The 13,340-nt window shown below is 42.0% G+C and overlaps 1 protein-coding gene across 5 annotated transcripts in view; it reads right to left on the reverse strand.

Moving 5' to 3' along the window:
- Nucleotides 1–13,340, reverse strand: part of scn8aa (sodium channel, voltage gated, type VIII, alpha subunit a) — a 63,380-nt gene that overhangs the window by 9,922 nt on the left and 40,118 nt on the right. For all 5 annotated transcript variants that reach the window (XM_058085757.1, XM_058085754.1, XM_058085758.1 and 2 more), the window contains exons 19-21: nt 12,901–13,055; nt 12,447–12,620; nt 8,048–8,170 (exon numbers count right to left, since the gene is read on the reverse strand). In XM_058085757.1, the coding sequence (XP_057941740.1) occupies nt 8,048–8,170; nt 12,447–12,620; nt 12,901–13,055 (452 nt within the window). The remainder of the gene's footprint in view (nt 1–8,047; nt 8,171–12,446; nt 12,621–12,900; nt 13,056–13,340) is intronic.

The following is a 13,340-nucleotide window of genomic DNA, read 5'->3' on the forward strand; positions in this document are numbered from 1 at the left end:
ATAAGCGCTCTGCTCCCCCCTGATCTCTTCTCCTCTGTTTACTTGCTTACTTGCTTTACAATTCCTAAAGACGCCACAAGTGGTTGGAGTTCCTGATTCCCTTCCAGCAAAAGGAATCTATTTTCATCTGTCAAGGCCATTTCACACTGGACTGTTTAGTGAACATGGGCCACTATGCAGCTGAACTAGCCAACACCTTTCCAATGTTACTTGGTGGTGTGGACTGAGCAATAATAACAGTAAGTAACAATTTAACAGTGTACAAACTGTTTCTATTTGTGAAAGTCATGGAGCAAAAGCGTTTGCATAAAGGGAGCAGGGTTGTAGCAAAAGGACATTCGATTACCGACGCTGTAGAAAACCCTAATGCTAAAATGCTAAAGCTACTTACCATTGAGAGAAGTAACCTCTTTTCTTGAGTAAATGCTGACTGTCTAGTCTCTACTTCTGTATCAGATTCGGGATCAAACACTACTGTATGTTAAAAGCCAAAAATTAAAAATCCCTGTTTTTTTTATCAACTATGCCATTTACCAACTCAGATAAAGTTAGCGGCACAAACAAGTGCTTCTATGCACACACTAGTGTGACCAACCACAGCAGAGTGGGTGTGTCTGGAGGTAGGCCGTGGGTGGAATACATTAAAACAGACCGTTTTCGTGGGAACCACAAAATTCAAAGAAATACAGATGAATAGGTGCAGCTTCTGGAAGAACTATAAAGCTTTGTGTGTTGGTTATTGCGTTTAGCGACTCTATACGAGTCCACAACTCTATTACAAAGGGCCAAAAAATGAGCATAATAGGTCCCCTTTAATACTGTTGTTGTTGAAGTAGCATTTTAATATGAATGTATGTATACGCATACAGTCATGGACAAAAATAATTAAATCACTCTTGTTTCTTCACTTTAATGCAAAACTAAAGTTCATGATGAGAACATAAATAGCTCACACAAGTTTAATTTAAAAGATGACATCTACTAGGGATGAGCCGGATACTCGTTATAAACGATAATCTGTTGCGGATAAGGCATTTTTCCTGATTACGAGAATGAAACGAGTACATTTCGTCATTACCATTATTGTTAAAAGAAAGTGATCATTACAAATGTTTGTAATGGAGACAGAGGGAGGGGAGACCAAGCCTTTTCTGTGGTTGGCCCCAAGCTATGGAACTCTCTCCCCTCCCAAGTAAAAAAGGCCCCCAACATCGAAAGCTTAAGTCTTGTCTTAAAACCCACTTTTATTCTCTGGCTTTTAACTCGGAGTGAGTCGTATGGTCCTGTGTCTTTTAGTTCTTTTTATTTTAATTGGTTTTATTTTTTTATACTTTTATTGCTTTGCTTCTTATTTTTAATATTTTAATATCTATTTTACTATTCTATTTCTTATTTGATCTTTTAGTTTTGGTTTAAATTCAATTTGTACCTTTTATTTATTGTATTTTATTTTTACTTTTTATTTTACTAGTCTGTGCAGCACTTTGGAAACACTGTTTATAAAATTGGTCACAATGCCTCCACTTTATTTATTTTTTTTTGTTTTCTTCAGCTCACCTCAATTTTGGTTTGTATCTAAAGTTACTTGGGCAACTTGTTCCGTAACGTAACGCGAGTGAGTGGTGTGCAGCGCATACCACATCCTGACCAAGCCACTCCTGTACACACCTGATTCCAATCAATCCGTTGGACTACTTAAGCCCTGCTCACAGCGATGCAAACCGCCAGATTGTCTCTCAAGCTACCGCAAGTTCCTGTCTGCTGCTTCTCTCCTGCCACATACATAATTCCCTTGTTCCTTCGCTCTCTGGCTTTGAGTCTGTATTTGTGAGTACTAGACCGTCGGTTTTGGCCACGGTGTTTTTTGTTCCACCTCTTGTTTTTTTTCCTGTCTTTTTGTATCTTGCCTGTATGCCTTTTGCTACAGTGTTGAGTTCCTCATTTGACCAGTGTGTTTAGTGCCATTGCTGCCTCGTTTATTTGTACTTTCCTCTTGTGGACAATTTTGTTTCCAAACTGCTTCCGCATCTTGGGTTCCGGACCAGTACTACAGTTCTTGACAATTACTCCCCTATAATCTGTGCAGTATGCACCTTCCAATCTTAAACTTGTTTCATAACTACTACACTACATTTTTTAAGACAGCGGGAACGATCGTGCATTAGTCACTGACGTTTTTTTTTTTTTCATCCAAATAAATTTCAGAATTCAAATAATTTACAGCTTTGAGCTCCACCCATTTCATCTTAAAACACACCCACTTCCGGTTTATGCCCGCCCACGACAAGTACAGATACGGATATAGATCATTTAGATGGAAAGAGATACAGATGGGGAGGTACTCAATCATCCCTAATACAGAGCAACTTTTCTTGATTTTTCCAAAATCACTTATATTTTTACATGAATAACTATAATAATAAAATATTATAACATATTTGTCCAAACAACTGTGCCTGCAGTTGTACCAGGCATTAAAATTAAGAAGTAACTAAAGAAACAAAAGAGGTCTAATCATTTTTCCATGACTGCATATCTTTCAACATAATTGATCATTATTCCTGAAATGATCAAAACAAATCCTACATTCAGAATAGAACCATAATTCCAAATATTTTAGTTCCTAATGACAATCAATAATACAGTATATTTCGGTTGTTGGTTTTATTGTGTTGATATAATGTGGGCTGAGCCAGATACCACATACGCTTTGCCATACCAATATGAAGTGCCCCACCTTAGTCAATCAAGGAAAAGTGAACTTTTGGGGGGAATTTTGCCCATCATCCACAGTCCTTATTGTAAGACACAAGCACACGTCGCTTTCCTTTCTGTGCATTCTAAAGATGTAAAAAAAAACGTAATGGGACACACCCATGCCACCTACAAAGTCCATTATTAAAAGACCCCAAAAGCCTCCAACATGTTTTTATGGTTTTAGATACATACAGTAACCACGTAGTAACACACATACATAACATATACTACTTACAGTATTTTGCCATACTTTGGTCATTTTAAGCACTATGGGAACTTTCTTCCTGGGCTCATTGATTGACATAGCAACATAGAAACCAACGCCTCAGCCTAGAATGAAGTTTTCCAAACTCAAAAATACCCAGCAGCAGTAGCGGCCGCTCCAAGATGTAGCACTAGCTCTTTGGTAGCGTTTGCTTTTTGGTAGCGATCTGAGGCATTGTAAGCACGGTGCTGACGGCCTGGGCGCATGTGTGGTGAAGCTAGTCACTAGCCGGCTAGCAGCTAGCTAGCAATACGCCAGCAATGATCGACGTAACAATGTTAATAATAAGAAGAAGAATGTCACTGTAGTTTTGCTAATACGTACGTAACATTATGCAGTATGTAAACAGAGATTTGGTGCTTCCTGGAGTTTTTTTTTTCTGAAGGTTTACGTGGAATAAGTGTTTCACATTATGTGAATTCCTAGCTGCATCTTTTTATCTGTTTTGACATCTTTAGAATGCACAGAAAAGAGAAAGACGTACGTGTTCATGTCTCACGTAAGTATTGTGAATGATGTACAAAAGTAAAAGTGCAGTTTTCCTTTAATATTGCCAATAGAAATGTTTTTGTGGAAACTATATCTACGAATTTAGCTATGTGAACCAACACTATAACAATAAAACAATTGCATTAAATGGTTACTTTTAGCCAAAATGTCTGTTTAGCAACCCAGTCTAAGCAGTAAGCTAATGTGCTACCAGTATTGTTAGCCAGGCCAACCAGCAGTTTTCAGGCAGAGTTGAGCATGCATGCATGTCTTTGTGGAGCCATATTCCCTCTCTTCTTATTGCCAGACACAGACCAGCTTTGGAGCAAGATTCTCTCAGAATAAACGTATACAAACTTCAAGTGTGCACATGTGGGAGCCAAATTAGAGTGTGGTATTTCAAAAATATTTGTCTCGGAATGCACACACTGACAGAATCTTAACTACAATTAATCATCTTAACTACAATGAAACTGCTTTCCAAGTCTGTGTTGAATTAAAGTAACAAGGAAAACATTGGGGAAGGGTGGGAATGGCTTTCCAAAATGCATCATGTGCATTGGCAGTTCAATAACATGCATGTTACATGGCGTTGTGCTATCTCAAGAACCGCTGAAATCAATAAATAAATAGAGAAATAAGTGGATAAAGAGATAGCGACTAACAGAATCCCTACGGTTGCGTTTGTTGAGGGATGACGCTACAGTATGTATGCTAACACCCAGCTCAAGGAGGGTGCTATTGCTGTTTGATGCATTGCTTGAAAACGAAAGGATTTCCGCCTACAAAGCAGCATTGAGAGACAGGGATTGTGAAAGGTTGAAGCCAGGACAGCCCATAATAATCATTGCATGTTAAGCAGTGCAATGGGTCCAGTTGAAGCGACACAGCCTGAGTCTCAAGATGCAAGGTGATGCAACATGTCAAGTTGTCATCATTTTAACTCCCCAGAATTCCTTTCATTCTGCTTGATCTCTCTATTCATCTACTTCCCCATTCATTTATTCCTTGCTTTTGACAGTTTTTGCACATCAAACAAAATGCTAACTTTATAGATGGACATAAACATTCTCATACAGCAGGGTCAGTTTTCTCTGTTTGCCTGTGAATTCATGGGCCATCCTTGTCTTTCTTACCACATAGACCCTCCATGTGATAGGGTGACATCCATAAAGCCTATCCAGGGCCTTAAATGTCTGCTCATATGCAACGGCATCACATTTTAGTCACTGGATGTCTATTATGAATGTGACTTGATGATTGCACGCAGCTTCTACTGCTAGATTGTCATATTTTGGGAATACATAAGAGGAACAAAACAATAGTTACTAGTCTATACAGACCCAGAACTCAAAGTGAAGAGTTAAACTGGGCCTGATGTTGCCTCCCAGTTTCACTTCCTGCAGGAACGGAAGGCAACTGGAAGCCAGGGCCTGCTGTGAGCTGCGCTGTTTGGTGGCATGAAGTGACAGCAGCAATGCTTAGTGCGAAATGGCAGCCGAGTATATTTGCTAAACTTCTGCCTGCATTCCAACTGCTTGCTCCCAAAACTGACTTGCAGGATTGTATAAGAAGCTAGGTGGCAATAGATGAAACAGATCAGCGCTAGAAGCTGGCAGAGGTTTAACAAATACTCCCACAGCCAACACAACACTGTGAGAGTGTGCTTGTCTGTCTTGGTCGCTGATGCACAAAGATCCTGGACCAGCAGGAGAGGGTGTGCCGACCCCCCAGCAGTCCGGCCCAGCTGAAAGCGGGTCCAGGTGGAGTTAGGGGCGGTGGAGGGCAGGGAGGGTGTTATGCGGAGGAGTAGGAAGAGCGTGTAGGACTGATGTAGGCCTGAAAGGGGGCTGATGTGAAGAGATGCTCAAACTAGAATGCAAGGCAACCAGGCCAAGAGGCAGGGAGGGTTAGGAGAACCGAGATAGTAGAAGGGTGACAACAACCAGGCACAAGCTAGCACTAAAGATCAGTTATACACACCCAACCGGCTTGAGTGGAGCGTGTTCTCACAAGAATTTAGTAACAAATTGTCTATGTTAAAGAGCATAGCTAATTGCCATTTTACCCATTTGTGGTGGAAGACATGCTTGTAGGGCTGGCCAGTATCTGTCATCAGTCATCCCAATATGACCGTGATAGCGTTAATTTCAGGTCAGTGCGAGATGAATCTCGGACACGTTTTGGAGTTATTGTCCGACGATGAGGCTATTGTTGAGAAGAAGGTTGAGTGGCCTGGTTTGGGTATCTCCAAAGTGATCAAACCGAATAAATCAATCAATCGAGAGAAAGTGCAATGTAAGTAAAATTAACCAAAATGTGAAAAAGTACCAGCCAAGTGATTATACAGAAAACATGGTTACATTTCTTTCTCAGCAGAAAATAACACATTGTTTCCACCTTTCAATGTCCCAATGTTCAATGTTTGACCCTCCCAGTGGACCAAGAGGTTTGTGGCCACCTGTTTGGTCTGCGCCTGGAACAAGGCCTCCCACCAGGCCCCGGCAGGGCTCCTTCACCCCCTGTCCATCCCGTCCCAGCCATGGTCCCACATCGCTGTGGACTTCATTACTGGCTTCCCTCCACCACCATCCTCACCATTGTGGACAGGTTCAACCTGTTATATACACCTTGAATTTATGGATTGCTTTAAAAGGTTCTTGGGTTTTTAGTTATTGTGAGCAAAAATTTGCAATTACATTCGTTATTTTATGAATTGTAGCTATTTCAAATATCAAGTAATTTGTAAAGCAACTTGAAGTACATTCCTTAAGTCAACAAGTATTCATATGCTTGGCTGTGATTGGTTTCCTGCGTTGTTTGACTTTGAAGTGGTCAGTTCCTGTAAATGAAATCACTGGACAGTCTTACATGTCAATCATTATAGCACTGAGTGCCCGTGTAACGATTGACATTATGCTCACAATCGAATTGCTAAACATGTGTCTTAGCTGCACTGTGTGATACGGCAACACCACTTGGACAAACTACAGACCCTCTAGACCAGGGGTGCTCACACTTTTTCAGCATGCGAGCTACTTTTAAAATGACAGAGTCAAAATGATCTACCCACTACAAAAATGCAAAACATCTATTTATTTTCAAATGTATTGAGGATTATTTGTACGTACAATGTATGTTGATGTACCTTACATAACCAAATGAGCCAATATTGCAAAACACACATAATTAACTATTAACATTTTTTGTAATTACCTGAGTTTACTTTGATGACTTGCACTGAATTGAATCAGCCAGGGATGCATAGTCCGGACAGTAGCTGCTGATAGCCAGCCTCACGCACACTTCCAAATGTTTATCAGTCATGGATAATATCCGTATCATAATATCCGTATAATATTCCCATTCCGTATGGAAGTGATATGTTTTTTGCCTTTTTACTTGGTCCAGTTTTTGCCTTTTTACTTGGTCCAGCTCCTTCACTCATTTTAGTGACCATAAACTTTAGCGAGGGCTTAAAATCTCGCAATTCGCCGACTAGCTTAGCACTTTGCATCGCTGTTTACGCATGAGCGGTGACCTAAAGGTCAAAATTCAGTTGTCATCTGACTGGTTGTCCTGTATGTCAATCAAGTAACGGGGATGGATGATAGGCTGACATCGTAAGTTCTGCTGCACTTAGAGACGTTGTTTGATTTGATTGGTCGCCCGAAGGGCAACATTCAGTTGTCATCTGAATGGCTGCCCTGTATATCAATCAAGTGACGGCATTGATGCTGGGATGATATTTTTTTAATGTCACGCCGCGATCGACCAGCGATCGACCAGCGATCGACCAGTACCACCTCCGCGATCGACCGGTAGATCGCGATCGACTTAATGAGCACCCCTGCTCTAGACACAACTCCAGCATCAAAAACTGCAGGGGTTTACAACTCTGATTCTGTATGCTCACATGTCAGTCGTGCATTACATTTTTAGATGAAATTCTGATGAGAACACGCTTTTGGCCAGATGTTTCAGTGTCCCGTGGCTTCCTGGTTCCTTGCTGGTTGTTGTTGTGTGCATTAAGGAATGGATGGAGGGAGGAGATGAAAGTAGGGGCATGTGCCGTGGCGAGAGAACAAGGGGATTGTTGTCTTCATTGAAAGCAGTGGTTGATAATCAGGTGACATGAGGAGCTAATTATTGATTTCATTGCTCTGTGAGATGGCATGTAGGTTTTTTCACAGTCACTAAGGCCAATCAGTAATTAGAGCTCATGAATGTATTTGGTCATTCATGTGATGAGGCAGCTTTGTTACAAGGTACTTTTGCTATGCCGTTTGGTATGTTGGTTTTTGGGGATGATTGGAGACATTCAATTGCAATGCATGTTGTCTAATGTTACTCAGCTGCATCATGACGTGTTGGCTAACCATCAAAATGGCATGGTACAGGATTGGTTGGGTTTTCCTGTTTGGGTTGTTAGGATCAAGTTTTTGGTTCTCTTCGATAGATTTAGATCAGTTCTAGCATGCTTTAAACTGTTGAATGGGCATGCGGAAGGATCAGCTGCTTAGCTTTGGATCTTACCCTCATCCCTTCAAAACGTGACAAGGCTCTGAGGGGTCTCAAGGCCCTTAGTGTCCTGAGTGATTTAATGGGCCCTAGATCGGAGTAGCCCAGCGCATTAGCTACAAGGCTGACTATAGACACCTACACAAAAACAGAGAAGCAAAAGAGGTTCCAAACTGTTAGAAGTGAGATTATTCACTAAGGAAGAGAAAAGGCCCTGGCATAGGCGAGGAGATTTGCTTGACATACACACATAAATGTATACATGCATATCCATGTATAATATTGCATTTATACATGGATATACACTAAGATAGAAGGTCATTGTTTAGTATAGTTTTTATGTGTGTCAGACTTTTAGTAACAGAAGGCCATAGGGATTGTTTGACGGTTAATTTGGGGCAGTTGGCCAGAAGTGAAAAGTCCTGTGTACCTGCAAAGAAACTTGTTGTTGAGAGAGAGAAAGAGAGAGGAGATAGAGACATAAGACTCAAAGGGCAAATTAGGCAAGAGAAGAATGTGGCATGATTTAGTAAACGGGAAAGCAGAAGGGGGCTGGGAGAACAGAGGAAGAGTTAGGGCGGGGGTCGGGGGGGGGGGGGGGGGTAGGCAGGAAGAAGACAGGTCACCCTGCAGGAGTTGACAAAAACCCAACAGACTTGAGAGCCTTACCCTTGCCCCTCTAACATTGTCTCTTCATGTCGCTCTTGGGCTGAGGCATAAAATCCCATACAATTTAAGACAGACAAACTAACGGAACCTAAGAGAAAGAATACAAGTAAACATGTACAAGTGTGTCACTTTGACCATTATGCTTTTGTCATCACATGTAGTTCAGTTGCAACACAGCAGTGGGAGAACAAAAACATGAACAAGAGCAACAAGAAATGGCACACTTGATATAACTATTAGCACTGGAGGGACATAGAAACCCCACTGAACACAGTCCAGTTACACACAGTTAACAAGGTTAAAAAGAACAGCACACAGCAAGAAACTGATGCAGTCTCTCTCATGTAGAGTGGCAGCCACCAAGAACACTTCTGGGAGTTCAACCCCCCCACAAAATGTACAATATCAATGAGTAAAGGGTGGCCAAATGGTTCAGATCTCAGTTGAACCATCTCTATGTAAGGAGTTTGCATGTTCTCCCTGTGCGTGCGTGGGTTTTCTCCGGGTATTCCGGCTTCCTCCCACATTCCAACAACATGTTAACAGGTTAATTTGGAGACTCCAAACTGACCACAGGTGTGAATGGTTGTTGGTATATACTACAATATGTGGCCTGTGACTGATTGCTGGCGTGTATCCCGCTTCTCGTTCAAAGTCAGCAGGGCTAAGCTCCAGCTCACCTAAAATTAGACCAAGTGGCCTGACTGATGGCTTGTTCACCACAGACCCCCCATAGCTGCAAGGCTATACAGCTTGGGGGAGCTCAATGCTTCTACAGCACTGCATCATTAACAAAAGGAGGATATGGACGATGGTGGTCAATCAGCAGCGCTAATGTTTCTCGGTGAGTAATGCAAGAAGGACTCATCAAGTTTGTTGACGGCCATTAACAAGCTACAAAGGGGCTGGGACATTCTTCTAGTCAGGTGGCTGTCTGCTCATGAATCAGGAATATGGAAATGTACTTCTCTTCATCTCCGTTCAGCCCTGTGTTCTGGGAAGATGCCTGGGTGAGAGGGGAGCAGCAGTTTCTTTCACCCAACCAGCCACTGACAACAACTGGTCAAAGTACAACATCCAAAGCTTAGCAAAGTCACGTGGGGGGGTTGTCATAGGCAAAATCTTCATTTTGACTGAAGAAACAACGTCAAACAAGAGGAAAAAGACTAGACAGCAGCTGTTAGGTAATGGACAGACACAGCGTCCATGTACCTGTAAATCAATTCATAGTGACTAGAGAGATGTCTCTGGGGGGGAGGCAGGAAAAATAAAGATTTTGCCTTGATCTATGCTACGGTGTTTGGAGTAATTGTCACCTTCAGCCTGACCCCTCGGAGTGCACACATTTGGGGTGCACGGCCCGTGGCCCCGTGCTGGGCCAGCTGTGTGGGCGTGGCCTCAGTGCCTCAGCATCCTTCTGCAAGGCAAGGCCAATGACATCTGGGGCTGTGATCCCGGGATGACGCCAGCACAAAGCAAACAGAAATAAAGCAAATGGAAACCGGGGGAGGGGGGGGGGGGGGGCACAACAAAACAATGACAATAATCTGAGTGGAAAAACAAAGAATGAGTGAAGTATGATGCTTACACAATTTATATATGCCAACCTAAGCTATATCGTAATTCACTGGATTTTTAAGCAATATGGAGATTCAAGTGGAGTTGTTAGGTAATGCTTCTGTGTCTGATGTTGAAATTAAGACAAAACAACAAGTTCTAAAAGTGACACTAAGGGAGACATACAGTCAAATCAATGGATAACATAGGACATGCAGTAAGAGCATGGTCATGTGGAAAAGAGTCAAGCACATTCACACATTGGCTGGTTTAATGATGGTGACCAGCCCCCCTTTCGAGTCCAAGGCAATGGTTGCACCCCACAACACGGGACAGCAGAGGCACAGTCAGTCAGGCCACAACATGACCACACAACCTTTTTTGGCTTTTTTGAAGGGGGTGCGCTAGTGAAGACCACACTTACCGCCAGGCGCCTGTCACCCACCATCATTACATTGCAGCACAATTTCATCACATTCCTGAGGTTACACTTTCCGGGGGGAGGGAACGTGGGTGGGGAAAGGGGAGAAAAGGTAACACACTGACTGACTGGAAGCTGAATTGTCTCAAGTTGCTTGGGGACACACCTACACGAAGGAGTCTCCATGGCGACAATCAGAATGAGTACAACAAAACTAATGTTGGAATGTTTGTCTGTTTTGGCTGTGACATTTGTACAAACAAACCAGTGAAGGCTGCATGATATGAGAGTGGATGTTGCTCATAAAGATTCCGGTATGTTGACGCTTCCTTTTGTGTTGTGTTAGAGAAGCTTTACTGTTACTGTTACTGTTACTGTTACTGTTACTGTTACTGTTACTGTTACTGGGCAGTTGTAACTTCTAGCCATTGATAGGCCATTCACAGGTTTGGGCTGAGGTGTTGGACACTGTGGAGAAGTATTTAGTTCAAGAAGAAGGACTGACATCAGAGAAATTGGTATTCTATTCAAATGCTTTTGGGAAGCTTTGTATTCTATCATTAATATGGAATATTGCAATAATAATGGCTTCCTCATTAATGAAGTCATCTAGTTCAAAGTCCTTGTATAATTTTGTATTTTGATGTGCTTACAAATGGAGTGAAAAACATTCTCTTTCCTGGTCCTTCAAACTTGACACAAAACACAAGGAGGAGAAAAGTTCCCAGAGAAAAGGCTCATACCAAAATGCCGTAGAAGACAAGAGCAGCAACACCTTTACAATTCTTAGAAATCCATTGCTCTGAGAAAGGCTTGAATATGGCTATAATCAATACGCTCAATTCAAGAAACTTGATTGGCTGACTGAGCATTTTCCTCTGGTCTTATTTGAAAAAGTTGCATCAAGCATTTCCTTTCACCTAGCAAGGCAACAGACTAGGCAATATTTGCCACAATGACCAGCCAGAGCATTGATGGTTGCTCATATTGAAGCCTCTCGGAGGGGTGAACCAAGTATGACAGTAGGTATGGGGAAGTAAAAGGCATGTGTCCACTAAATAGACTGTGGACAGACTGCAGGATTACACCATAGAAAAGACATGCCTTTATACATAGAATCAGTAACTAATAGCCTATGACAATTTATGGTACAGGTAAGTACTACAGTCAGAAGCTAAACACATTGTATCATACACCAGTACAGTGTTCCCACACTATATCACCTTTTTTTTTTTTTACAGCGCATGAATGTGTATTGTGTTGTGCATCTGGATTGGCTAAAGGAGAGTGTTCTGCATCCTAAATGCCTTAGGGACTGTAGACCACTGTCAATCACTCTGCTCCATGCCTTCCTGGTCAGTACACAATGACTTTGAAGCAAATATACTTAAATGTTCGCTCACTAGCAGTAAAGTGCTGTATGTGTGCAAGTTTTAGCCCCGACCACACCCATAATATCGACCAAACGGCACAGATGGTCGCACCCGAAACACAGAGGAGGAATAAGAAGTTTCGGTTGTACGCCACCGTTACAGAAGGAGGATATAATAAGGTTGCGTACTTTATTGCAGGCTATTTTGGGAACCTATCCCAGTGATAAAATGAGGGAACACTGTATTAAAAATAGCTTGCTGTTATGGTGCAATTACAGTAACTAACTATTACATTACATTGTCATTGTCAATTGTCATTACACCAGTAATGGCCAACTAAAAGCTCTAAATTAGACAAGAGATGGACTCTAAATTAGACAAGAGATGGACTTACATCCACAATGAAGAAGTCCAGCCAACACCAAGCGTTGGTGAAGTACTTGACAAAACCATAGGCCACCCATTTCAGCAGCATCTCCAGGATAAAGATGTAGGTGAAAACCCTGTCTGCATACTCCAGAATGATCCGGATGGTTTTCCTTTGCTCAATGTACACGTCCTCAAAGGCCTTTGGGAAAAACAGGACACGTGCATCAATGACAGGAAAACACCTTCCCGCTTTACAATCCTCCTCATCAAATCAAATCACGACAGTTTAAAAAAAAACCCAGCCAATCCACTTTGCTGTCATTTAGCAGTTTTTTATTTTGCTGTTAACTAGCATTGGACACCATCTGGCATTAATTGAGGACACCTCCTCCTTCCACTGGTGTTTTTTTTGACACTTCACGGCCATACTCCATTGTACATTTATCATTCTTCCAACTTGGTCACAAGACATCACTCACCAAGGCTCCACTGCTGAGGAGGATCATGAAGATGATGAGAGTCTCAAACCAGTTGTGCTCCACAATCAGGTAGCAGGTTTTCCTCAAGAACCACCAGCTCTTCCCCCAGCCCATGGTGATGTCAACATCACAACACTTGTACTTGGCAACACACGCTATGACACACAAGTTTTTAAATCAGTGATCAGCCGGGATTCATCCCTGTACTAAGTTGCAGATTACATGCCTTTCAGCGGGACGGTGCCCTTTTCTTGCTTGATTGGGTGCCTAATACCTCAGCATGCAGGTTTAAATATGGCAGGGGTAAATAGGTCAAATTAATTAGACAGCTCAACTCATGGCTGCTTCTGGGAATGGGTAAAATGCATGAAAAGAAGGAAACTGAGTGCTTATAAAATTAAAAAAAAAAAACGACAAAGAGACTATCATAGCTGACAACA

The sequence above is a fragment of the Doryrhamphus excisus genome, chromosome 10 (genome assembly GCF_030265055.1).
Source record: "Doryrhamphus excisus isolate RoL2022-K1 chromosome 10, RoL_Dexc_1.0, whole genome shotgun sequence".
In the NCBI taxonomy this organism is placed as follows: Eukaryota; Metazoa; Chordata; class Actinopteri; order Syngnathiformes; family Syngnathidae; genus Doryrhamphus; species Doryrhamphus excisus.